The sequence below is a fragment of the Netta rufina genome (genome assembly GCF_964035555.1).
Source record: "Netta rufina genome assembly, chromosome: 3".
Lineage (NCBI taxonomy): Eukaryota > Metazoa > Chordata > Aves > Anseriformes > Anatidae > Netta > Netta rufina.
In genome coordinates this window covers 117269396-117294925 of record NC_140125.1, presented here as the reverse complement: position 1 = coordinate 117294925, position 25530 = coordinate 117269396, and the positions used below count along the sequence as shown (strand labels likewise).

General features: G+C 37.8%; 1 protein-coding gene across 1 annotated transcript in view; it reads right to left on the bottom strand.

The window, feature by feature from the left end:
- Positions 1-25530, bottom strand: part of TFAP2D (transcription factor AP-2 delta) — a gene marked incomplete at both ends in the record, with an annotated part of 51048 nt that overhangs the window by 14748 nt on the left and 10770 nt on the right. Inside the window, 4 exons of the mRNA XM_084284591.1 lie at positions 2855-2968; positions 9002-9143; positions 16435-16553; positions 19241-19406. Of these exons, the coding sequence (XP_084140717.1) occupies positions 2855-2968; positions 9002-9143; positions 16435-16553; positions 19241-19406 (541 nt within the window). The remainder of the gene's footprint in view (positions 1-2854; positions 2969-9001; positions 9144-16434; positions 16554-19240; positions 19407-25530) is intronic.

The following is a 25530-nucleotide window of genomic DNA, read 5'->3' as shown; positions in this document are numbered from 1 at the left end:
AGAATTACAGAATCACAGAATGTCTTGTGTTGGAAGGGACCTTGAAGGTCATCTAATTCCAACCCTCTGCCATAGGCAGGGTTGAAACAGGTTGAAACAGTTTGTTCTTTTGCAATTCTAACCTTAAATGAGAGCTTATGATCACACATGTGGAGTCCAATGTATGTTAAGTATTTGAATTCTTAGTGTGTTTATGTTAGGTAAATGCTTCCAATATCTTTTTATGAAACCCTTCTCTACAGATGTATGATGACAAAGAGCTATTTCTGTTTGTGACCAGTAGAAAGCTGTGGTATGCCTCAGAGAGCAGTGGCTATGCTGTTCCTGGTTTACAAGGACTTTCTCCCTGTGTTGGGGTACCATGAATTTCTTTTTCTTCTCTCATCCTCAGATCATCAGGTGCAAATTTCCTGTGACAGGGGTTGGCTCAATATGAGGATCATCCCTCAGAGAAAGATAGACAAACCAAGTGACTGGTAAAAAGCAGTCTCTGTTGAAACCTTGATTCAGAAAATACTCCATTCTCCTGGAAAACATGGTGAGTAATTCTTACATCTTCTCAGAGATCTGAGACAGACTTATGTGCCTTCTGTGATATTTAATCTCAGGAAGGCAAGTAGTGGTAGGAGTGGTAGACAACCTAGCTCTGAAGACTGCCAGATAGAGGGGATGAGAATCATGACTTTTTTTTTTTTTTTTTTTTTTTTTTTTCCTACGTTAAGCTTAGGCATTCACAATATGTGTCTGTGTATGTACTGGTTGGCTGAGCTCCCATTCAGCTGCATGTCTGGACTAGACTAATAAGTCAACAGAGTTCAGAGAGAGATTCAAGTCACGTTAAAGTAGATGTCTACATTAGGCCTGCATTAAGTATCTACTTTGCAGATTCCACTGCGTGAACAGATGAAATCCCTACAGACTATGGCAGGAGGTTTACCTGGCTGAAATGGAGGCACCTATATGTAGATGAGTAGAGTTAGAGGTCTGGGTCAGAAGCTGGATCTGACCTCAACTTATGTGCAACAGATGGAAAAGGTATATGGCCTCAGCTCAGTCTCTGGGTCTGGCAGTGCTCATCTTTCCCCAAGCACAGATATCAGAAACAACTGTCTGATTTAAGCCCAGGGAAGCATCTGTGTAGGATCAAGACCCGTACTTTTCTAGGTGCCCATCTTCAGTCCAACACTTACTGCCTACAGCAGGCATAAAAGAAAGCACTGACTGATCCAGGAACTTCGTACAGAAGCTTTGTACTCCAACCCACTGAAGTCAAGCAGAGAAAGAAGGATGGGATTTGTACAAATTGACAGCTTTTGTAGCTGAAGCCGTCAGCATTTTATCCTGACTGCTGTTTCTTCTTTAAATACAGGATTCCTTGGGGATTAGCTGCCCTCTATCACATTTATTTTATGTGCATGTAATGGGGAATTAGCTATTTTTCTACAAGTCTAGGTTGCCCATTAAAATTATTCTTTGAATATTCCATATAAATAAGTATGTTTTCCTTGGTTTTCATGTGTATTTAGGTATTTTGGAGTGTGTGTATAAAGGAAAGTATACATCGGTGTAGGTGGTATGTGTATGTGTACACATTACTGCATGAGTAATAATAATAATATTCCTCACTCACTTTAATAGAAGTGAGGTTGTCTAGGTGTGTTCATATATGCATAGGGTAAACACTGTTCTGTGTAAGAATGAACAGGAATGTGTGCATTTGTGGACCAGACATTATCCTTGCCCCCCACCCTTGTCTCAACAGATAGACAAGGTGGGGTAGTGGTCATTTTGGATGCCATTCAAAGTGTCAGGCACTATTAGGTACCACACCACTTGGCTGGTAAATTCTTGATGTTCTGTGAGAATCTTAATAACTAAAAGATGTTGTTACATTGGAGTACAGAAGTTGTCTGCACATCCAATGAATGGAGAGTTTCTCAGCTGGCTGTGCTAAAAAATATGCAACTTTACACTAAGGCTTTATAGGTTTAAAGAATCTGCCTAGTGTTACAACCTGTAAGCTACTCATTGGAATAGTTCTTTACATGTTGATTTTCCAAGGTACCAACTAATGGCTACGAAAAAGAAAATAATCTCTAGACTCAGCTAGTCATGCATTCCTCTCTGTTGTCCAAGCAAAGGCAAAAGAACCTATAAGATGTTTCATCACACCTTTTTGTGTGAACATTCCAAGGTATTGTTCAGAAATTAGTGTAGCAAGACCATTCCCAGCAGGCAGTAAGCTTTGAGGTCATTCTGGTTCAGTCAGCTTTGGAGGCTAAAGTGTATATATATGTACGTATATATATACTTTATAGTATATAAAGTATATATATATATACTTTATGTAAAAGCATGCTCCTGGTGGGATACTGTCAAATGGTCTTAGTAGCACAGAGGAAGTGCTGGAGCTATTTAGTTAATTCTTAAGGATGCAGCTTAACTGTTCCTCTATTCATTGTTATAGTGATTCATTTATATTGCCAAGGTGGCTCAAAACTTGAGTTTCCACACTTCCGGACCATTTACATTCTCTCTTGGTTGGCTTGTGATTTGGCTCGTATCTAAAACAAGGAAGATAAGAAAATTTGGCTAGCAGATATAGAAAATGATTGACTCAAACTCAGACTGTTCTCCATTCAGCAGGGTGAATACAACTAGCTTGAGCCTCTTTGCTACATAAGCATAAGCTTTTAACAGGCACAGACAATAAAGAGAATATAGACATTATTGTGGTCTATGTATAGACATATAGACATGTCATAAGTAAGGGAACAAATACCATTACATCATTATACATAGTATTTACCAAAATTAGGAATTTTAGGTAAATGCTCTTCTTTCAAAATCATACCTGAAATGTGTTAAATGTCTCTGGATGTCGAGGTCTAGTATAGGAGTCGGTCTGGAGGATCCAAGGGGTGATCTGTCTTGACTCAGAAGATCTTGGAATTCTTTACATATTTGTCTAAAAGGAAAGTGGATATCCTTAAATGTGATAGGGGTAATCCTTCTTTTAATGCTGATCCCCATAATCCTGTGTGATTTCATTCATGACAAATATTTGTCAGAGGCAGTGTTAAAGGAATTAAAGAGAAATGAATCCTCCCTTGCCTTCCTGCCCCAAATTCTCAGAGCAAACAGCATATAGAATCTCTTGAAGAAGAGTAATTCCTCTCTGAAAGCATGTTAATATTGAGAAATTCCATCAATGCAAACTTGCACTAGGTAGGACCTAAGACTGCAGTTTTGACATCTTGCAATGAGAGCTCAGGGTCTGTTTTGCCTGATCTCTCATCAATTTAAGGTCCTTTGGAAAGGATGGATGGTTTTCTGTTCCTTCTGACTTTCCTTCTCAAGATGCGTCAGTACTGGAGATACATAGAGGACCTAACAGTAAGATAAACCTAAAAATAAGGTAAGAGAAACCTGAAAATAAGGTATTTTAATTCTTGTGTTATTGTTGTATTGCACTAGTTCACAAATTAGTCTAGGAATGTGCTACTAATACATTATAAATCAATCAATCAAACAAACAATCAAACAAAAACAGTTAAATTTGGTGCATGCTCTCTGAAGAATGTTATCTGGAACTTGGATGGATTGCCATAAGTTACTTTCAATTGGTTTATGACAGTCAGTTAAAACAACAACAACAACAAAAGGTCAGATATTCAGATGTGTGTCTCAGGACTTCTCCAAATTGGCATATCATTCTCCACCAAATGTATCAGAAATATAGGCAATGTGGGGTCAGGAAGGGTATGATGACATCCAGATAATCAGGACACTCACATGATTTACCTGATACTAGCCTGAAACTCAGTTGTATTGGCCTAGTAACGTTCTCAGTGACTACCTGTCAAACACTAAACTATATGGTGCCAGGGTTTCTTCTTACATCCTCCAGCCAGTTATCATTATCTGATAAAGTCTGTATGCATATGCTCTCCTAACTCCCCAACAGTATGGCTGCATCCAAACTGATTCCTGAAAATAGATGTTGGTGCGGACTACCTCCCACAACATGTACAGAAGACATTTGGTTCAAGGAACCAGTCTAATATTTTAATAATACAGACAAGCTCAACAAAATGCCACAGTGTGTGTATGTCTTACTTTGTTATTATAGATGAAATAACTGTGTATGGGCCCAGTTTTAACACTAAAGAGGGTCTCTGTGATACATGATTTCTGTTAGCATATTTTTGCTGTGTACATCTGATCCTAGAAAGAGTTCAAGTTCGTCATCATGACATTGTAACACTTGCCCTTTGGAACAGGGACATAAAAATCAAGTGGTTAAGCTCAGCTTTTTGGTATTTAGGTCTCTTCATTACCCGGTTACAAAACTCCACCAATCTGTTTTAACTCTTCAATATATCACTGTTCTACAAGATTTGGATATAGACTTTCCTAACGGGAAAGGGACGCAGAAAACTATTTCCCGCTGTGACACTGGACTTCATCCAAGGTTGATTTCTGTAAATGCTTGTCATCGGTATGGACAAGGACACTGACTGCTTAAAAAGACAGCACCATCTTAGCCTTTCAAGCAAAGAGAGGTATTCAGCAGAAATGTATGTAAATGCGGCATACAGTTTTAATGAATCAGATCCTTAGAGGAAAAACAGTTCCTTTCAACAACTGAAAACAGTCAGTCATTTTGGCTTCTAAACAATCTGCTATCCCCAGTCGGCCCTGTCAACACTGTTCCTCTCTCCTTCCTCCAACCTTTACTTTCTACCTGTTGAAAAAGTTCATCTTACGAGTTCTTATATTTTGACAAAGGAAAATGTCAAAACCAAGTGTGCAATTAGGTTCCCTTCTATCTTCACATGTCAGAAGCCTTTACTGAATGTTGCAGATCGAAAGAAAAGAAGAAAACTTTTTTATTATACATGAAAACCTTTAAAAGGCAGTAACCTACTTTTTCAAGGGATTTCTACTCAAAGTCATGTCTCAGTGCCTCCACTACCAACAAAACATTACCTGGGGTAGTGACAGAGAGGGCGGTTGACAGTTATGTATGAAGTTGGACTGTGGTTTTGCATAAGCAAAGAAAGATTGTTAGGGATTATCTGTCTTAAGGGCTCCAGCTAAAAAAAATAAGAAAACAAATACATAAATAGAGAATCCTGGCCTTTCCTGCAAGGGAGGCACCCAATGATTTGTGAAAGATGGCCAGATGTTCCAGGATATGATCAGTAAAAAATAGAAACTTATGTACCAAATCAGACTGAAAGCCCATCTAGTCCATGATCCTATCTCTAGAAACAGCCAAAGCCTTTGTTAGGAGTACAAGAATGGGATGAATGTGTGCCCATGAACCTGATATATTCCAAGTGTAGCAGAGCTGCCAGGCATCTAAAGAGTAAACATCAGAGAGGTTCTCAGCAGTTACTTTGCATCCTGTCTCAAAGTTATTTTTCACAAAACCAGCACACTGAGAACATGTTGTCATGGGTCAAATATTAATTATCCAGTATTGGCTGTAAGCAACCCCACAATAAAAAAGTTATGCACAGTATTCTGTTCTGATGTGTGTAAATGTGTATCTGGTTCTCTTTCTCATGTGAAAGGTCTTGTGATAATCTGTGATATTTTCCCTAGGACACTGTGCCTTTCCATCAAGTGGAATTGTTGATGTGGCCTTCAGCAGTTCTGTACCTGTCCTACCTGTAACCCCTGTAGCCTGCTCAAGTTCTATCCCCTGTTGTAAAGCCATCAAGGGTCTTTCCCACACCCCTACAAGGTTAACTAAACCATGCTTAAGGGACCTCTAAGTCCAAACACTTTTTTTTTTTTTTTTTTTAGATTTCCTTGTGGGTTTCATAATCATGTCTCGAAGCCTCCCTAAATGTCTAGAGTTAACAGGGCACCATCAGCACCCTTTGGCCAGAATTAAGACAATTCAGTCTTTTTTTTTTTTTTTTTTTTTTTTAAGCACCTTGCTCTGGAGTGCCCAAACAATCATCTACTCAGTCAAAGAAAGTGGAGAAGTAGAATCATAGGAATGGCTTCTCTCATTGTCTGTCACATTCTTACCCATTCAGTTCCTAACCAAAATTGCTTCACTCCTGTTCTGCCCTTTCTGTCTCTTGTGTTCCACACTGCACTGGCAATCATCTCTTCTTCCCATGATAATGGTCAGGTAAGGCTCTGATTCTTCATTGTCTAGACCATCAAATTACTAGCATAGGCCATGACACCAACTTGTTGCATCAACTAGTACTGTGTCCTATGTGGGTCCTGGATTATCAAATGCAAGGAATTATTTCCAAGAGGTAGTTTTAGAAGGTCAGGTAGTTTAGCACAATTAATGTGGTCTGTTCCATGACAGAAAATGGTCCTGGTTTCATTCAATGTACTACTGTCGGTATACTGCCAATATAGCCTCTGACCAGGTAGGGCTGAGCAGGGAAATGAACAGAATTGCCTCAGGCTTAGTGCCTTGTTTGAGTTAAAGAGGGCTATTGGCATCTAAAGCAGCAGCCTCTTTATTAACACAGGGGTCATAGTTCTGTGCCTGGATGTTGAACTGCTCCCACTCAGGGTAGATACATTGCTTGACTACAAGATATAGATGCCCTTGATAACAATGAGATATTCTACCAGAAATTGGAGACTTCTACATTGTAGACATTAAAGGCTCTTTACATAGATACGTAATACCAAAGACATCCATAAGAAATGCCAAATATGACAGCAATAAAAAGATATTTATGCCCTTCTGGAGTAGCTGCTGATAACTAAGCTAGATAATCAGTTAATCTCAAATGGTGATAGGTATTGTGTTTGGGCACCAAGCCACTAAAGATGGATGTCTGAACCCAGAACAGATTTTCACAAATATTACTAGGAATTGCAGAAATGTATATTTTTTCCTTCCTCTTATTTTTCCTTAACACCCCATGTATGAAAGATCTCACTGGTTTTGCCAAAGGCATGCTTCTGAGGGCTTCTGGCTCTGTCCCATTGGGACAGTGGCAACACACATGCACAATGACGCTCTATTTGTTTCCACAGACATAGTTTGCCTTGAATGATTTTTCCACCCTGCAATTTCAGTTTCGTTTTTGGTGACAGCATAGCTATCCACCACATTTTCTAGTGTCTTGATTTACAAGGCATGAGGCAACTATGAATTTAATTAAATTACAAACATAGATATTAAATACATTAATTGAATAACATAAACTTCTGTCAGATAAATAGAGTATCTACTGTCAGATACATGGAGGTATGGCTGGGAAATGCCATGCTGATATGGTCGTGGACCTGCATTTCCTGTGGTATCTGGACAGGGCTGGTCTGTGAAACATTCACTGTTCTCCTTCCAGGCAGGAGAGGGCAGTAGTAGCACACACATTGACCCATCTGTCCCTGTTAATTGCTCTGACTGCAGCAGGATGTGGCCCATCCTTAGGCTATTGGTGAGGCACTGATCAATTCGATGGTGCTTTTAAATGTTGAGAGGAAAAAAAAAAAAAAAAAAAAAAAAAAACAACACGTTGCCGTTGTTGTTACTAGTACAGAATAAAAACTTAAACCCAAAGTTCATGGATGTTTGGAGTAATGTATGTCCATGATTCCCCACCTCCCTAGTAAAAAGTGAGGGAAATGGAGTGGTGAGAAAGGGTAGGCAGATTCTTACTTGTCCCCCAGTGGGACAGCCTTTGGAGGTAGGACGTGACAGTCATCCACTGCTCATTATCACCTGTGGCAAAGTGATCTCTCTTCAGAGCCGGAAAACAAGGCAGATGATTTCTGCCAACAAGGTTAGGTAACATTTATAGTCAGGGCAAATTCTGGAGCTGTGGCAATGTCTTAACTCTTGCTTATATAGTGTCCAGCATTACAATCAGATCTTAAAAAGTTATATGATACAGATTGTGCAGATTGTTGATGGTCTATGTATGAATGCAGAGAGAGGTTTCAGTGCATGTCACTTCTGAGTCACCTTCAAGGTGAAGAGCTCTGGATACAAGAAGGATATCAAAGCCAGCAATCCTGTTCCCCACAACTAGACAAAACACAGTGACATTGATATATAAGGGACAATTCTGTGGCTGCTCAGCCTTCACCCTTACTGTAGAAGAATTACTCTCTGTTGGATGTATCATTCTCAAACATTTCCAGCAATGGAGAAAAGAGGTGGATGATGTCTTGGTTTCTGTCCTCAGCTCTCCTGCTGCCTTCCTGTGTAACATAGCTCTGGAAGTATCTGATTATATTCGAGGCCAACCCTTGCAAGCATACCACACACCTAGTGTAGGTCTATGTTATGCCATGTAGACTATTTATTCCTGTTTCCCATGGCTCACAGAGGCTAATTCTTCCCTTATCAAGGCTAATTAACTTAGATGAAATGTTATCCTAACATAATGTTACTGCTCCAGGGAGGTGAGTGGCTTGTTTAGGCTGAAGTCGGGTGGCTCTGCATATCTTTAATGGCTTTAGCAAAGCTCCCCTGCTGGTGTACATTTTTCCAGTGCCTTTGACTTCAGGGAAACCCTTGCAATTTTACAAGCAGAGAGGATCTGTCCCTGTGTAGATCAGCACTCCCTCAGCAGACACAAGATAACTATCTAACAGAAACTGATACTTCAGCAGAAACTTAGATCTCCTTTTCATACATCTTGTATTTGCTGCTGTGCAAACAGGAGACAAAGCCAGTTTGTCCTAAATCTTTTACCATGTAATAATGTCCTCTCTACGCACTTAAATCAAATAATCTGAGACTAAGATGTACAAGCCTCCTTAACTGCAGACAATGAGAACATAACTACTAAAACCTCATTATAGTAAATAAGGTTCCTTTTACAGCATCTCTAAAGGAGCTTGCTCTCATTTTCTGTCAGTGAGTACTGTTGTGATAGCAGTCACCACAATCACAGATCTTTACTCCCACTCCTCCCTCCAGCCCCCAGATTCAGAATGTAAAAGTGATAGACAGATTTCTTTTTCAATATGACATCATTTCCCCCCCACTTCTTACTTTGTTGCTAAGATCATCTTTTTTCTTGCTGTCTGCTCTTTCTGCTCCATGTGCTGTCTGGCAATATGCTCTCCCACTGCCTTGGCAGGGAACTCTGTTTCACAGGTGTAGCCGAAGTCTCTGGCCAAATGTAATGCTTCCCCTGTAGGTAAACAAAACAGGTCAGTCAGTTAGGATTTGTTTTTTTTTTTTTTTTTTTTTTTTCTTAAAGAATTTCCATAATCATTAAAAAAAAAATAAAAAATAAAGTCACTCTTGTAGACATCTACTCCCCCCAGTCTCTGATACGGATTTCAGTCCATTTCACCTGCTCATACTTAGACTTCAGATGGTGCCAGCCAGAAGATAAGAGGTATGTTCCTGTCATGAGAAAACACCACTCATTACACTTGAGTTCATCTCCCTCAACTGCCACCAGTATACAGGTGTAGCTTTGCAAGTTTTGTAAACTCAGATCATCAGTAATAAAAATTAGTGTGGTGGGAATAAAACTTTTTGAACAGACAAGATTCAGCCTTTGGTGCTTCACTTCTCTGTCTATAAAGGAAGAACAGCTTCCTACCTCAGGAGAGAACTATGAGAAAAAACATACACTTCAGCATATTTTCTTAAAGAGTTAAGTGAGCAGGCACAGTACAAGTGCCCCACTCTAAAGATGAGCGGCCCATGAAGTACAGCACAAGAACCAATCCTGTTTTCAGAAAAGCTTGTAATCAAAATTCACCAGACAAAATAAAAGGGAAGACAATGAAGATCACAGCTGATATTTTATATGTGGGGAAATCAATGCACAGGACTTGACTAGGCTTTGTGAAAAGTCTTTGACAAAGGTAGACACTGAACTTCTCCACACTTCTACAGATTATACTACAATCTACGGAGATTGGACACTATCACCTAAATCCATACTGAGTGCCAAATGCCTTTGGAAATATCTGCCCCTCTCCATTAACGCAGAGAACTCAGAAATTTATTTTAGGATTTACCGAACATTCCCTAGTCTGCATGTTGTCACTCTGACAACCTTGGTGTAGGTTTTATCTGATCAAACACAGATGACTGGAGTGTGAACATCTGTGCCTAAGTTAGCCTTTCCCTGGTGGGAAATAGGCACTTTGAGATCACACTTGCACTCATCTCAAAGTAGAAGGTAAAAATAGGTCAGCTACCAGAACTATGTTGAAGTACATCTGTATGAATGACTAACAGTGACATGCTCCAGAACTGTTTTGGGATTAGGGTATTTGTTTGTCTGGTTTTGCTTATCTGCTCATTAGTTCTGTTTGTTTGTTTTCAGAGATGACTATTTGAGTGCCATCTTGAGTGGTGACATTGGACCCTGCTTCTTTGGAGACCCTGTTAATGCTCTAAACAGACAATTAGGAGAAATGCAGGACCTGTAACACCTCCATCTGAGAATACCTGCAGTTGAGATTCATATGATTAAAAATCAGTATTGACATCTGAGCTAAGACTCCCTAGTCAATGGAGAGAAATTTGCACTTTAATTTGCACTTTTTATGCACTTTATTTGCACATATCATCCTGTATTAAAGTAGAAGGCAAATGGATCAGGTGAACTGTAGAAGGCAAGCAGATCAGATGGAATGTAGAAAAGTCCAGGTTGGATGGGAATTCTGGAGATCTTCTGTTGAAATTGGGCTTTAGATGACATTACTCAGGGCATTTTCAACCTAGTCTTTAATATTTCCAGCCATGTAGATTCCACAACTAAGCAACTTAATTCAATGTTGAATTGTTAATTTAACTTCAATTGATTTAATTGTTAATCACACAGAATATACTGGCCTGTATACTGGCATATACTTGACAGCCAGCCCTGTATTTAAAACATCCAGAGGTTAAAAATTTAAGCTACAACTTCTAAATTTTTGTTGAGATGCTTCAAAATTTGTATTACTCTTTTACTCAGTTACTCTGCTATTCTCCCTTTCAGTGTCAGGTTTTGCTTTTAGACAAAACTCTATTAAAATGCATGATAGATTTGTTTTCATGCCAGTGTAGAAAGAAGATAAAAATCAAACCCTTTCAAGCTGGTGGAATTGCCATTCTTTGGACAGCTGTATCTTGATCCCAGTCAGACCCAAGTAACAATACAAAGAATGTATTAGCCATTGGAAAAAAAAAATAAATTTTAAAAAATAATAGTAAATAAATAAATAAAAAAAAAACTTGCTTTCTTCTGGGGGGGGGGGGGGGAAAGTGATAGAATGTTGGCATTTATTTAACATGACCAGAAATGTACTGACTGAAATTTGAATGTTTTCACTTAATGTGAAAAAGAAAGGGAAAGAAAACATGAACAGTCATTATAACTCATCCTTCCAGAGATGGTGTATATTATTTACTAAAGCTAAGAAATTATACTAAACCAGTTGGATGATCTTAAAAAATTATATAAAAATATAAAACGTATATAAAAGTATAAAACTTTCTCATCTTGCCTGGGGCTGGGATCGTGATTATGACTGACTGCTAATAGTGTATATAGAGAAATACAATCAAGAGAAAAAAGAAACTAGAGGACTTATGTATCTACTTATAGGTAGGAAAAAAATAGCTAAAAAAGTGTCTATTGTGTTGTGTGAGAAAAATAAATCTGCAAATGTTTTAAATATATTTTAAAAAATACTGGAAAGCATAAATTGATGTAGGTTATAAATGTACTTTATAACTATGCATAATCATACGTATAGCAAGTACACCTGTGTGATACATGGAATAGGCATTCTAAATTACATCATCAAATTCCAGACAAAAACAAAAATCTAAACATGGAACACTCTACAGAACATTGTTTATCATATTTCATAGCTGAGCAAATATGTCATTTTGAACTGCCACCTAATGATGGTGTATTTACATGTAGAAGTGGACTGTGTTATATTCCTATATATATTATATATATTTAATATCAGTGAATGGAGTTGTCTAACATTAATGCACGGTAAAACATGTCCAGGGAAAGCAGTTTGTACAAAACATGATAAAATATTTTTTTTTCTATATCATATTTCGGAAAAACATTTATTCTAGGGGAGAAAGTAGAAATATTGGAAATGTAAATGGACTGGTTTCTTCTCTTTCAATTTAAATTTGCAGTATTCTGCTTTGTTATTACTTATGTTAGGAAGTAGTTTTACAAAAGGTAGAAAACCCTAAAATATCTGGCACTTGTAGCCAATTGCTTTGTTTCACCTAAATTTAAATTTTGCTATGTGCAATGCCCCTTATTCTTTCCTTCTGCAGGGACAAAGAATGGGTGCTGGGGATCATTGGCGTTTTCTACGTAAATACAGCATGTCTTTGTAGCTATAGGCAGTGCTGTCTTTCCTATATTGTTTGACAATTGACCAGAGAGCTTTGCATGATGGAAAAAGGCAGTTGCTGAAGCTGAATTAGAAGAGACAGCTCTAGAAAGCCTCAATGGAGGGACCAGCCTGTATACCTTGACAGGCTTCTGTGGGCAGGTGCAAGGAGCAGTGTGAGCCTCTCCTGGGTCTAGCAAGAGTGAGAGATGCTCCTATGAAGATTGAAGGCAGAAGCAGTGTCCCAGGAGGAGGACACTTGGCATCTGAACCTCTTACTCTCTCTTAGCTTCACCTCCTCTGGATGCTCTACCCAGCAGAGATGCTACGCAGGGGGAGGAGAGACAGGCAGGAGTGTTTGTTATGAAAGTGGTTTTTTTTTTTTTTTTTTTTTTTTTTCTTTTCAGTTTGTAGGATGAGAAGGGAAGGGGGAAATGTGGAAGGATATTAAAACAAAGGCTGAAGGGACAGTGTGACAGTTGCTAGCAGAGTAAAAAAAAAAAAATAAATAACTGATGATCTATTTTTCTCAAGATTCTTGGTCCCCAAATAACAAAAGCAGTCATCATTGCTCTGTCTAGTGAATTTAGTATTTTACTTAGGTTTGACAGGAAAACAAATTCCATATTTTTTTCATCAGTGTTTTTCCTTTTTTTTTTTTTTTTTTTTTTGTAAAAAAAAAAAAACAACTGTTAGTTTTAAATTCATTCACGTATTTCTTTTACCTGCATCTGATATAACATTTATGCTATGTCTCTGCCTTATAAGTGACCAAATATCTGATGGGGACATCTCCCATCTTCTTGCATCCTTCTGTATTCTTACCGGGGATGCTCTTGACTCCTTGGAACCAGCTTATCCTTGGGAATGCCATTAATGGAGGAGCCTTTATTACATTAGCTAAGTAGGATTTTTTAAAAAGTATATTATTTTTAGAGCTGGTAAGAAAATGACCTTTCCTGTCTTCTAATTTAGGCACTAGAGGGCATCCTTCACCTACAGGTTGAACAAAGCTAAGTCCAGCACTGCTGTAGAGTCTTGCGATGCTGCAGTTGTTCTCCCAGTCTTTCTTTCCACCCATTGTGCTAATCTATGTGGATGACAATATAAAGAACAGAACTAATATCTAAATATTAGATAAATATCTAAAGAACAGAACTAATATCTCCAATAATTCCTACTTTGGTCCCCAGAAGTTCTTACCGAAGACACTAAAGATACAGTCTTATCAAAAACAAACAAACAAAAACACACACACACACCAAAAAAAAAAAAGTAACAGTAAACAGCCAGCAGCCATGCTGAACCCAAAGAGAAGCAAGCTTGTAGAAAAAAAGAACTGAATAATTTTCATAAAATCTGGATCTTCACATTATCACCACATCCTAGAAACTCATTGCAGTTTTTCTGTTGAACTTCAAAGGACTCCCAAAACCACAATAATTTTAATCTATTTTAGATTAAGAGAAATCTTAGTTGTGTTAAACTTTTGAGATGTCTTTGACAAAATGCATAATAACCACACAATCGATTTTGCCTTTTCTTACCTCACTCAAAGTGATATTGAAGAGGTCGAGAACATACCTACCTTACAGGAATATTAAATACTTCAATACAATGAGGACTGTGAGGACCTTGTTAGTTTCTGTAATAATAAACTTAAAAGTTTACCATACTTTTCTACCATACTTTTCTACCATAATCAAGACACAATGCAGGGTCTATATGAGAAGTCCACATAGTCCACCCGAGATTTTGGGATTCAATAAGACTAACACGTTATGACATCAATTTGTGTATCAATATTACGCACTAAAAACCAGTACTGTTTTTTTTTTGCACATTGTCTTCATATCTTCCCCTATGAAGAAAGGCAGAAAGACCTGGGTCTGTTCAGCCTTGAGAAAAGAAGACAGAGAGAGGATCTTATCAATGTTTACAAATACCTTAAATGTGGGAGACAAAAGGATATGGTCAACTTCTTTTTAGTGGTCTATGGGGACAGGACAAGGGTCAATGGCCACAAAATGGAGTGCAGAAAGTTCTGCAACAAAGTGTGAAAGAACTTCTTCATGGTGAAGGTGACAGAGCACTGGAAGAAGCTGCCTGGGAAGGCTGTGGAGTCTACTTCTCTGGAGATAATCAAGGCCCATCTGGATGCCTACCTGGGCAACCTGCTGTGGGGAACCTGCTTTGTCAGGGGGGTTGGACCTGATGATCTCTGGAGGTCCCTTCCAACCCTTACAATTCTGTGATTCTAAAATCTGGAGTAAGCCTGTGTATCTCCATATCTGCCTCATCTATCATCAGTAGCCACTGAAGGATGAGCTTCCTTTCAGAAGCTGTGCTACAAGTTATAACCAGTTGGAAGTAATATTTGCATGCAAAGAAGGAGAATAGCTTATACCACACAGAATTCAATGAAAACAACTAAATTTACATAGACATTGTTTGCATAGACATAAAATGAGCTTCATTTTGATTTCTGTTGGAATATTAACACATATGGTGGTGTCTTTCCCAAAAATGTTGGTAGACAAGATCCATGTTTATCATGTCTAGGCAAGCAGGTCTAGTGAACTCATTCTCTTCAGTGTATATCTTTAGGACTTAGAATATCACAATAGAACAGTCCATGAAAAAAAGCAATGGTATAGGCTTGATAACAATTTTGCTATTGGCTTTGAGCAAAGGGCAGGGAGGCAAAGACAGATCTATTCCTGGGAAAAAAAAAATAAAATAAAATAAAAAAATCTAATTGTGACTTACAGTAAAACTACATTGCCATCAGTCCCAGGCCAACAATTGAAAGAGGGTTTCCTCCCTCTCCACCTCTTCTAATGAATGAGTGTCTGGCCAGATAGCTGTTTATTCTTCTCTGCTATGACCCAAGACTCATGAAGGAACAGCCCTTACTCCCCTAAACTGGTACCTTTTCTAAGTCTGCAACTTCATTAGGACTTTCTCTTTATTGGAGGAAAGTGGATATGGATATGTCTGTATTTCAGAGCAGCCCCATTGTAGTTTTGTGTGCTCAGTGGCCCATGAGGATCCCAGTTTCTCTTCTTAAATTCTGAAAAATCTCATTTTGTGTGGATTCAGTGTTTTTTACCCTGCTTTGTAGAGACTCCACTGTTGGAGATATTCAAAACCTGACTAGACAAAGTCCTAAGCAACCTCTTCTAGTTGACCCTGTTTTGAGCAGAAGGGTTGAACTAGAAGATCACCAGAGGTCCCTTCTAGCCTCAACCTTTCTGTAGTTCTGTGATTCTGTGGTAATATGTGCTGAGACCTCAGTCTACTTGCCTAGATCTGTATGGACTTTTCAGGTTATGATCCCAGAAGGTGTTGACCTTTAGGATGAGCTGAATGCTCTCAACATCAAGGAAGAGGGATTTGAAATTCCCAGAGCTGCTCCTTGCAGCCAAACAACAAACTGAGTACTTAGTGGATTCACCCAGAATAGAAGAGATTCAGGTAGAGTTTCTTCCTTTTGCCTGAGGGGTTTGAACCTGCATCTCCCAGCTGAATGTTTGAAGAACACATCAGTATTTGGTGAATTGTATTTAAACAACAAATAAAGGCCAAGAAAGTATCTCCTGGGTCTGCCTAGAGTTTATCTGAGAAAAAAAAAAAAAAAAAATCATTCATTTATGTGTGAGAGGAAAAGGATTGTGTAAATAATAGGCCTTCTTATGGGAGGAAAAAATCACACTTTTGGATCAGGTCCAGGAAATTCACAAGTGTTCTTTGTTGTTGTTGTTGTTGTTTTTAAAAAAAAGTATAAACAAACCTACTTGCAGAGCTGGTATAAGACATTCATCTCTCTCACAAGAACTCTTGGATCATTGATTTGTAAGGCAGATCCCAGCACAAAAAGCACAGATCAATGCTGAGGAAACTATACGACCAAACCACTTGCTGGGAGCAAAGACATATCAGAGTGAACTTCCATGTTGCCACTGGTTCTGTCTGTGGCTTTGGGCAAGCCAGTTCTCCTCTTTGTACAAATACAGATTATGATACTTAACACAGTGGCTGAAAAGTGTTTTAACAAAAAACATTTAAATTGTGTTTATATTATTGCAGTATTACAAACCCTACCTTCTACCAAGGAAGTCAAGAGCGTGACATTTGCTGCTTTTCTTCTTCCTGCAGGCAAATTCAGTCCCAGTCTGTCTAATTTTTCTCTCAAGCAGCGTCCTCCATTCTTAGATTTTGCTCTGTCAGAAGAGAAATGTAGAAGAGAGGATTTTGTGTTTATTGTGCTCTCTATCTAGAAATGGTGTACACCTTATTAGCAAATGTATGCAACCATGCCAACTCTGATGACATCAATGGAAAGTCTTTCAGAGTTATATTCTTAAGTACCTACTCACACTGTGTGAGTTTTTCAGGTTGTTTTTTTTGACAGACATTAAAATATCAAAGGTGTATCAGATCTTCACACAGCTTTCTACTTAGTGGAACCCATGGCCGTGTTTGGACGCTGAGCCTGGGATTGCAATGACTGAATGTAAATATTGACAGTGTAGTCACTTATATCTGACCTAGCCACCCCAGGCTCCCAAGACAATCCAAACAGAAGCAAACACTTCTAGACTGATAATAAACAGAAGTCTAGAATAAGGGACCTTTACCAATTTCTTCTACATGATTATAAAAGGAAGCCAGACAGCTACTAAAATGCAGATGTCTATGTGGAACACAGCTCCAGCTATGCTTATATGATCTATGTAGAAATCTGGCTACAAAGAAATGTGATATATGAAGCCCAGCACTTCCTAAGAATATGGATAAGCCAATAAAAAAATGTTCATGGTAAAATCTCAGACATCTTTGGTTATCTGTGCCCCTATCCCAGATGTCTACAACACTTTGTTCTCACAAAATAGTTCCTGGTGCATCCCACAACTGCTTTTCTGCAGTACTTCAGTGTTTGAAGCTTTTCAAGCATATTCACTTATGCAGCAGACTTAGGTTCAATTTCTTGTTCAGCCTGAGGGAATTTGAACCTGTGTCTTTTCAACGAATGCAGCAGCGAGCTAGAGGTGCATAACTAATGTTAAAATGCTTAAACATTGAATAGAGCAGTGACTGTAACCCAGATCTTTCCCATCCCAGATGAATGGCCCAGTCATTAGATAATAAAGTCATCACCACTTTTATGCCTTTGCTTTTGCCCAACAAATATGTAATTATTCTCAAATGAGACTGAGGGTCCTCCAGCCTAGAATAACCCATCACTGATTACTAAAAGTGTCTGCCTATATGTTTTGAGATGCAGCTTCAAGTTCCTTCAGGCAGAGGAAGGAATATCTCAATTTTTATGGTCACTTTTACCCACTGAGAGATTACACAATTTTGACTATATTATGTCAGGAAGTGTCTACTGAGAACAGCAAGCTGGGGAAATATCCTGATGGTGATTACTAATGGAATGCAAAACTAACCCTGCTGGGTCTTGGGCAAATCATGAAGCAGATTTGTTTTTACTACATCTGTGCTTGTCAACAATGTCCGAGTCTGTTCTCTAGTCCTGAGACCTACTGGTATAGCCTGACCAAATCTATACGCTTACACTCTCTGCACTGTAAAATAGAATTGCTTTATCCAAACTGCCAGCTTGGAGCAGCCCCTGGATAAATCATCAACCAGGCCTCAGGATGATTTGCTAGAATGATATTTGGTTTGGGTCAAAACCATATGGGGATCATTCAAGCATTTTAACAGAAGAGAGAATTGAGTACCCATGTTCACACTCATGCTCTTGCATTCTTAACACCTTTTAGTGGTATTGATGAAGTTTGGTATGAGTATTTAAAATGAACATTTATGTAACTGTTAGTTGAAAGCATCTCCAGGGTGAAGAACTAGCAGAGGAAAATTTTTGTGGATGTAGATTTTGGAATTCAATGTCTATTGAGGCAGATCAGTGGAGTGTATGCCCCCGGAACAATTTTGCAATCTAGTCCTTACTCTGCAATATGGCTTGAGACAGTTCTTGGACTGCTACATATCTTAGAATATAGCAGGTTGGATAAAATGACTTACAGTGTAAGTACAGGGATCAGTGTGGCCTTCAGTGACAGCAGTGAAATAGCCTATGACTTTCGAGCTAGTTTTGATCAAAGGGCATTCAAGTAGCTTATGTCATCTAAGTTGATGCCTCAGGGACATTGCGACTCACATATGCCTGGCTGAATTACGGTTGCCTCCTTGTTTTCCACTTGTAATGTGAGGCAGAGTCTGCCACTTTCCTCCTTTCTGCTACTACACTCTGCAAGCATCTACTCTGGTCAGTGAAGGGTCAGAGACAAAATCATACCTAATTACTCGCTTCTCCCCCAGCATCTCACAATGAAAAAATGAAACCAGCATATTCTGCCAACTCCATCTTTTCTGTGCTCAGGAGGCATGAGAGGGTGAATGGAAGAAAAAAGCATCCCTAAACCTCCTTTTTTTTTTTTTTTTTTGTTTTCTTTTTACAGTGAGGGTTGTTTTACACCTGGTAAAACAATTTAATTTGAAATAGTTTCTCAAAAAAGGTCAATGTATAGTGCTAATGATTTTTTTTTTCACACAGATTTTTTTTTTTTAAATTTAAAAAACAAACAAACAAACAAAAACAAACACCTGTTCATCTGTGATGGGTAACTGAAATAAGGGGGTAAAATAAAATGAAAACATAAACTTTCCATAAAGAATATCTGTATAATCTTATTTTTTTTCTTATTGTTTATTAAAATTTTCCCTAAAAATTGTCTTCATTCCTAATTCATCTCATTCCACTTTCCCAAGCAGCAATCACCTACCCAAGTGGGGAAAGAGAACAAAATCTTTTTGAAGAAAATGAAAACACAGAAATGGCAGAACAGTCTAGTACTTATTATTCTTGTCTTTAACTTACCTTCTTAAAATACCTCCTAAGAGGGAAGCATTGAGGCATTCAGGTGGTGAAAGGCGCCTCTTTACTTCTGCAATGGTCACTTTGTACTTTGAAGTGGAGCTGAGTAGAGATAAGCGACCAGGTACAGAACAGAACAAATCAGTGGGATTAACAACGCATGTTCCACCTACAAAAAAAAAAAAACAGAACTGTTAGAGATGGAAAATCTTCGTGTTCCATATTTTGACAAACTCAGTAACAGAAAAGAATTCTTATGTGTTTTGTTGTTTTGTTGTTGTTGTATCTTTATGTATTTATTTATTAATATTGCATCACTTTGTTGCTTTGGGAAGTTTTAATTAATTTATATTTTAATACAGAGAAAATGGATTATTAGATCTCTTAAGTTTTACAGGCAAAATACATCATTATGGCTACCTCACTTGATTTCATGATCAACAAAAATTGCATAAAGTCGCCAAAAGTGTTTTGTATTTAATATAGTAACAATATGTGATTGAATGAGATTTGGGTATCTAGTAAAAATTTAAGACATTGGTTCCTATTATAAATGGTCAGTTAGACTCTCATTGCAGTGTTTAGAACCACAAAGATGCAATGCCACTATAGGTTTGCAGTGATTTGTAGCCAGAACTATTTTGCTCACCTTTTAACTCTCATATACTCCTAAAGTTAGGTCAAATCCTCAGCTGATGTTAATGATTGAAACCTATTGAGCTGCATCACTTTATCTCAGATTAGTTCTGGAATTGGCTATCTCTTGAAAGTGACAATTACTTGGCCTGGGTCTATAACTGCTGAATGATCACCAAATCTTTCAATGAAGACTGTGATCAATAACTCCTCAGGTGAAATGGAGCTTTTAAGTTAGAGCTAATTTCTGAGAAAGCAGGAGAGAAAACTTTATCGGGATCTGATCCAAGAGAATAAAAATCTTAAGGACTAGCATATATTTTATCACCAAGTGCAAAACACTCTTTGACCTGCCTTCTCCAACCTGACTACAATAAAAATTCTGTGGAAGAAATGAATCTTACCACTGCATGCACAATTCTCCCCTGGGGAAAAGATGAAAAAAAAGAATGAGCTGCTTATGACAGCTTATAAAATACCACATTGTTCAATGCACCTCTGGAAGGAGTTTAGATGGTTTCTGCAAGGACGATGATATAAAGACCTTCTTACAGCAGAATGAATCTGTGCTCATCATTCATGTTTAAAGGAAATATACTGGTTTTAAAAATACCATTATCACTTCATCCTTCCTATGAACACTCCAAACTCTGCACTGCAAGAGCTCATTTTATTATGGTTAAAAAAAAATATTAGTTTGTAGTCTGAATTCTGGAATAGAACAGAACAGAACAGAATAGCTCATTTCAGACCACTTTTACTCCTTCTTCCACAAGTAATCCCTCTTAAAAATAAGGTGACTATATATGTTCCAGCTTTAGCAGAGATGGAGGAGTGTAACTCAAGGATTAAACTTCATTAAAAGCAGACTATTGCTTGCTTACATAAGGCAAACAGAATTCCTATCCAAATATTTCATCTCTTGAAGGTATATTTAAACATTTGTGCTGACAGCAAAAACAAAAAAGAACATCTCTTAGTATAAATCCCAGATGGGTGAGATCCTGACTCAGTACAGCAGGCTATTTTATGACTTCCCCAATTATACCACAGGATAGATATTTGTGTCCACTTCTCAGACAGAATATGGAGAGAAACCATGCATCAACAAAAATATATATGCATCAAGGGCATTCATGCACATTTTTGCACAGCTGAGAGTTACAATTTATGAGCTCAGATGCTTAAATACAGAAATCTGGTGCCACATGCCTGATAGATTTTTTTTTTCCTTGACTGAGACAGGGCTGCACAGAAACCTAAAAAAAAATTTCAGTCAACATTTTCAAACTTCTGGTCTGTCAGGTACATTTTTGAAAAGTGTTAACACTGAGTAGATTTGTTTGTTTGCCATTTCTCGCTGCACTGATACACAAATATATATATACACATTTACATATATACGTGTCAAGAAAACAGTAGCAATGGGTACATATTTATTTACTTCAATAAGTCTGTAAATTTTATAATGAGTGAGACTGTACTGTAATCAGTGTGATATTAACGTTATCTTCTTGCCAGGTTAAGCCAGTATGTGCACCATTTATGCCAGATAAATAATTGTTCCTCTAATCCAAAAACATGTTACCCTGCAGCTGTTCCTACTCTAACTAGAATTTACTGGAACATATCTCATTAGTATTTACTAGAAGGTTGTTTACAGCCTAAAGTGGTTAAAAGTATTTTGACTATGTAACATGGTCTCAAACAAAGCAATTCCAGGTAAGTGAGTTATTGGTTAAAAGTGATAAAGACAACATGTCTAAGCAATTTGCTCTCCAGAAACATGGAGCACAAGTTGTAAATTACAAGGAGGTAAAATCTGTTGCATATAATTATTTCAGTATATTAATTATTCATTGACTCAACAACAGAGAGCAGTGTGGTGTTTTACAGACAAAGCTATGTCCTTGTCACAAACTGTGCAGTTTTGAAGGCAAGGCCCTCCTCATACAAACACCACCATGAAGAGGAGATGGATGAAGTCATGGCCTTTACACCAGGTGGTAAACAGGAAAAGGAGTAACTGTAAACAAAGAGAAGGATCCTGGAAAGAGAGAGGAAAGAAAAAGTGCAACCAAACTCGAAGATGAAGGGTTGTTTCTTTCAAACACATACACTTTCTTTCCCCCATATACTGATCATCTGTTAGAATGGAAGAATGATTTTCTAAAATGTAGCTCAATGAGGAGAGGACAAGGTCTGGTTTATGTTGCACTGAACAAAAGTGGCAACAATGAGCTATCACCCAAAGCCACTGTGGTTGCTGTTGGAAAAATCAATCCTTGTTCAACCACTGAGTTAGTCTTGTGATAACATAATGTTTGAGAACTGGGACGCAAACAGTCACAGCTGAGGAAGCAGAAGAAAATGCCCTCAAAATGAAAATAGAAATAATGCCTTTGATAAGTCTAGCAGTTCAGCCTGGAGATCTCTATTCCTCTTGGCAGATTTGACTTCCTTTAGAAATCTTTACAGACCGTCTTTTGGTGCTAGGATATATAAGAAGTTGTCAGCTCATCAGAAGAACATCCCAACACATAACCATGACAAAGAAATAGGCCTGCCAGTGTACACAAAGCACAGAAAGCTGTTGCCATTACTTTCTGATGCTACCCACACAAATGGTCCAACTGCAAGGCTAGGAAAAAGAATATTAGAGTGGGCAGAAGGTGAGATAACTGGTAGGATGATTCAGGAGATTACCTCAGCAATTTCCTGCTATGGGTATCATGTGTAATAGGCATTTGAATTTTAAAAGAATTATTTTTAGGACAACTGTTTATTCCCACAGTGAAGTGGTTATATGGTCTGGTCACATATAATCTGTTGCCGTGAGATACTGCATTACAGATGACTGTAAATTGTGGTAGTTGTGCTGTTACATTCACAGAGGTTTAAAGGCACAAGTAAAACAAGATTTAGATGAAGGAGGGATATCTTTTATATTACAACTGATAGATTTGGGGAACAACAAGAAAGAAAGAAAGCTTTCAGGCACAAAAACCCTTCTTCAGGGCTTGTCTTTTATCCAACTTTATTCAATTACTTTTTCTTTCTTCTAGACAGAATTATACCTTCTGATCTGTCACCTTCATGTTGATTTCAAGAAATACAATTGTTTGAAAAGAAAAGGATAGGAGAGGAAGAGATATGCTTTATGCATCAAAACACATCTGGAGAAAGACCCAGGGCCTGATTCTGCTGTATTCTGAGTCACCTCAGCTACAATAAATTTAACTTAATTTCAAGTGTTCCAAGGGAGAGGAAAAAGGAGAAACTATACTAATTACAGCTAGCTTTCTTCTGGCACCCAGCCCTTTTCTTTGTAGCTGGCTGGTTCATCCTCAGTGCAACTCTGTGTGAACTGCACTTTTGCTTTGTTTCTCATGGCTAGAGTGAACAAAAGTTAGGCTAAGTGATACTGGAAAAGGTAGTCGCAACAAACATTGGGAGAGTATTTCCCTTCCTTATTCCTGTCTCTCCATCAAATAGTGTAAGTCAGTGCAAAATGCCAAGACGACAAGTTCTGTAGACGACAGCAGCAAGAACAGAGACATGCCCTAACCCAAGAGCAACATACTCCAGTCTTGTCAACACAATGAAAATCCCAATAACTCATGATGCAAAAAGAGGTTGGTCTGCTTTGATTATAGGGCTCCCTTTATACAGATAAACAGGACAGTAAGGTTTCTAGAATGAAATGATTTATTCTGATTACATTGTACACTTGAACATCCGCTGAAATGTAAGACAACCTAATATTGTTAGAGTTAAGTATTTGTGCATTTTGTCATTGCAAATCCATATTCTCATGTTTCGTGCTTTTCATTATAAGTAACACTATTGCTTTATTACAAACAAAATATCTGTTCATGTTACTAAATATTTTTTTTCACTTTCAATACAAACATTTTTTTAAATGTGTCTGTATTTTTTATAGATACAAACATTCTACAATGTCATTTCTTATTTTTTAGCCATAACAGCTGCAATATGACAGTATTTTATATTAATTCAAGAGGAGGTAATCCCTTTTCTAAAATACTCACCTATAAATATCATATAGTTATGGGAGGAAACATCATTATTAACCAGAGCCAACAGTGTAGAAGTAGTGTTTGTTTTGTTTTGTTTTCCAGGATATATGTTTGTGTGTGTGCTTGTGTACATTATTAGCACAAGCATGCGTGAGTGCCTACTGATTAATCTTATATAAAATATTAATAATGCACTATGCTTTTTATTAGTCTATTATTTATATCTACAGGTGCTGTTCATGGGAACCTCCAGCTTATACTAGATTTTCTGCTCAGTTATGAAATTCTAACAAAAGTACAATATGTTGTAAAATGAAGACATGTAAACCTACCTCTCTTCACTGTTTTGTTTGTTTTTTTTTTTTTTTTTTTTTTTATATATATATATATATATATATATAATTTATTTATTTATTTATTTATTTTTCCTGGCAAGTACAAACCTAATCTAGCCGTTAATTGTATAGGGTTTATCAGCATTATTTAATCCAATGTTCAGTTCCCAAAGGTCTGTAAGTAATTGAAAATGTTCTCCAAATTATCCTCAAATGATCCAGTCATTAATCTCAGGAGCTAAATATTCACAATTCTAAAACTCATCTACGTTTGTCAGGAAAAAAATAGTAGGTACTGCCTGCTTTCCCCAGTTACTCTTTTTGTTTTACTGATGTGTACAAACTTTGCTTCATGTACCTAACCAAGTAAACCATCTCTTCCTATATATATGAACAATTCTGAGATAATATCCTTTACTACAACAGCTTTTCTGTTAAGGTAACACAGACATGTCTGCATGCACAAAGCAATTTAATATACACATATATGATATATATATATATATGTAAACTAGAAGAGTCAGAAAGAGAGGATGGTCAGCAGGTTTTAAGATCCATCTTTTACCTACATACAGCTTTTAAAGTTGTTAAGAGCATTAAGAATTGTAAGTTTAGACAACGTTAAAAAAATACCTTGGGAGAAGCAAAGACAAGAACAAAATAATATAAATAAGAGAGATTGGTCCAGGAAGTTAACTTTAAAGATTGTTTCAAGATGCAAAAGGATCTAAAATCTCAGTCACCCAGTTCACTCAGTCACTCAGTTCAGCAAAAGTAACAGCACTGATGCGGGAGCACTTTCGCAACTCCGGGCGTGAAAGACAGAACCCAAACCCCAAATAGAGCCAGAAGAAAATAAATCTATTTCATTCCTCTTTCTTATACACAAACCAGAAGAATTTATGAGCGTTTGGGGAATACAGCTGTGAGTTGCTGTCAGGGATGTGTGATCCTGCATTGTGTCCTGCGTGGCTGCAGGAGGAAGGTTTGGAGTTTTGTGCGTTATAGGATGTGTGTATGAGTGACTGGTAAGGCTTTGGGGATCTGCCCGTGGTGTTTCACGAGTGAGCACTGCGTGGTGCAGAGAAAGCGGTGTTGGAGAGGGGAACTCTGCTCTCCACGAGGATGTGAGTGGTGTGTGTCCATGCGGGTCGTGATTTTCCACACCTTGTGCCCTTGTGTCTGAATTTGAAAGGTGCCGGGGAATGCTCAACGTGTTGTGCACTCTGTGCGTCGTACGCCTTGTGTGTGTTAAGGGAAGCCAAAACGAGATTGTGCAAAA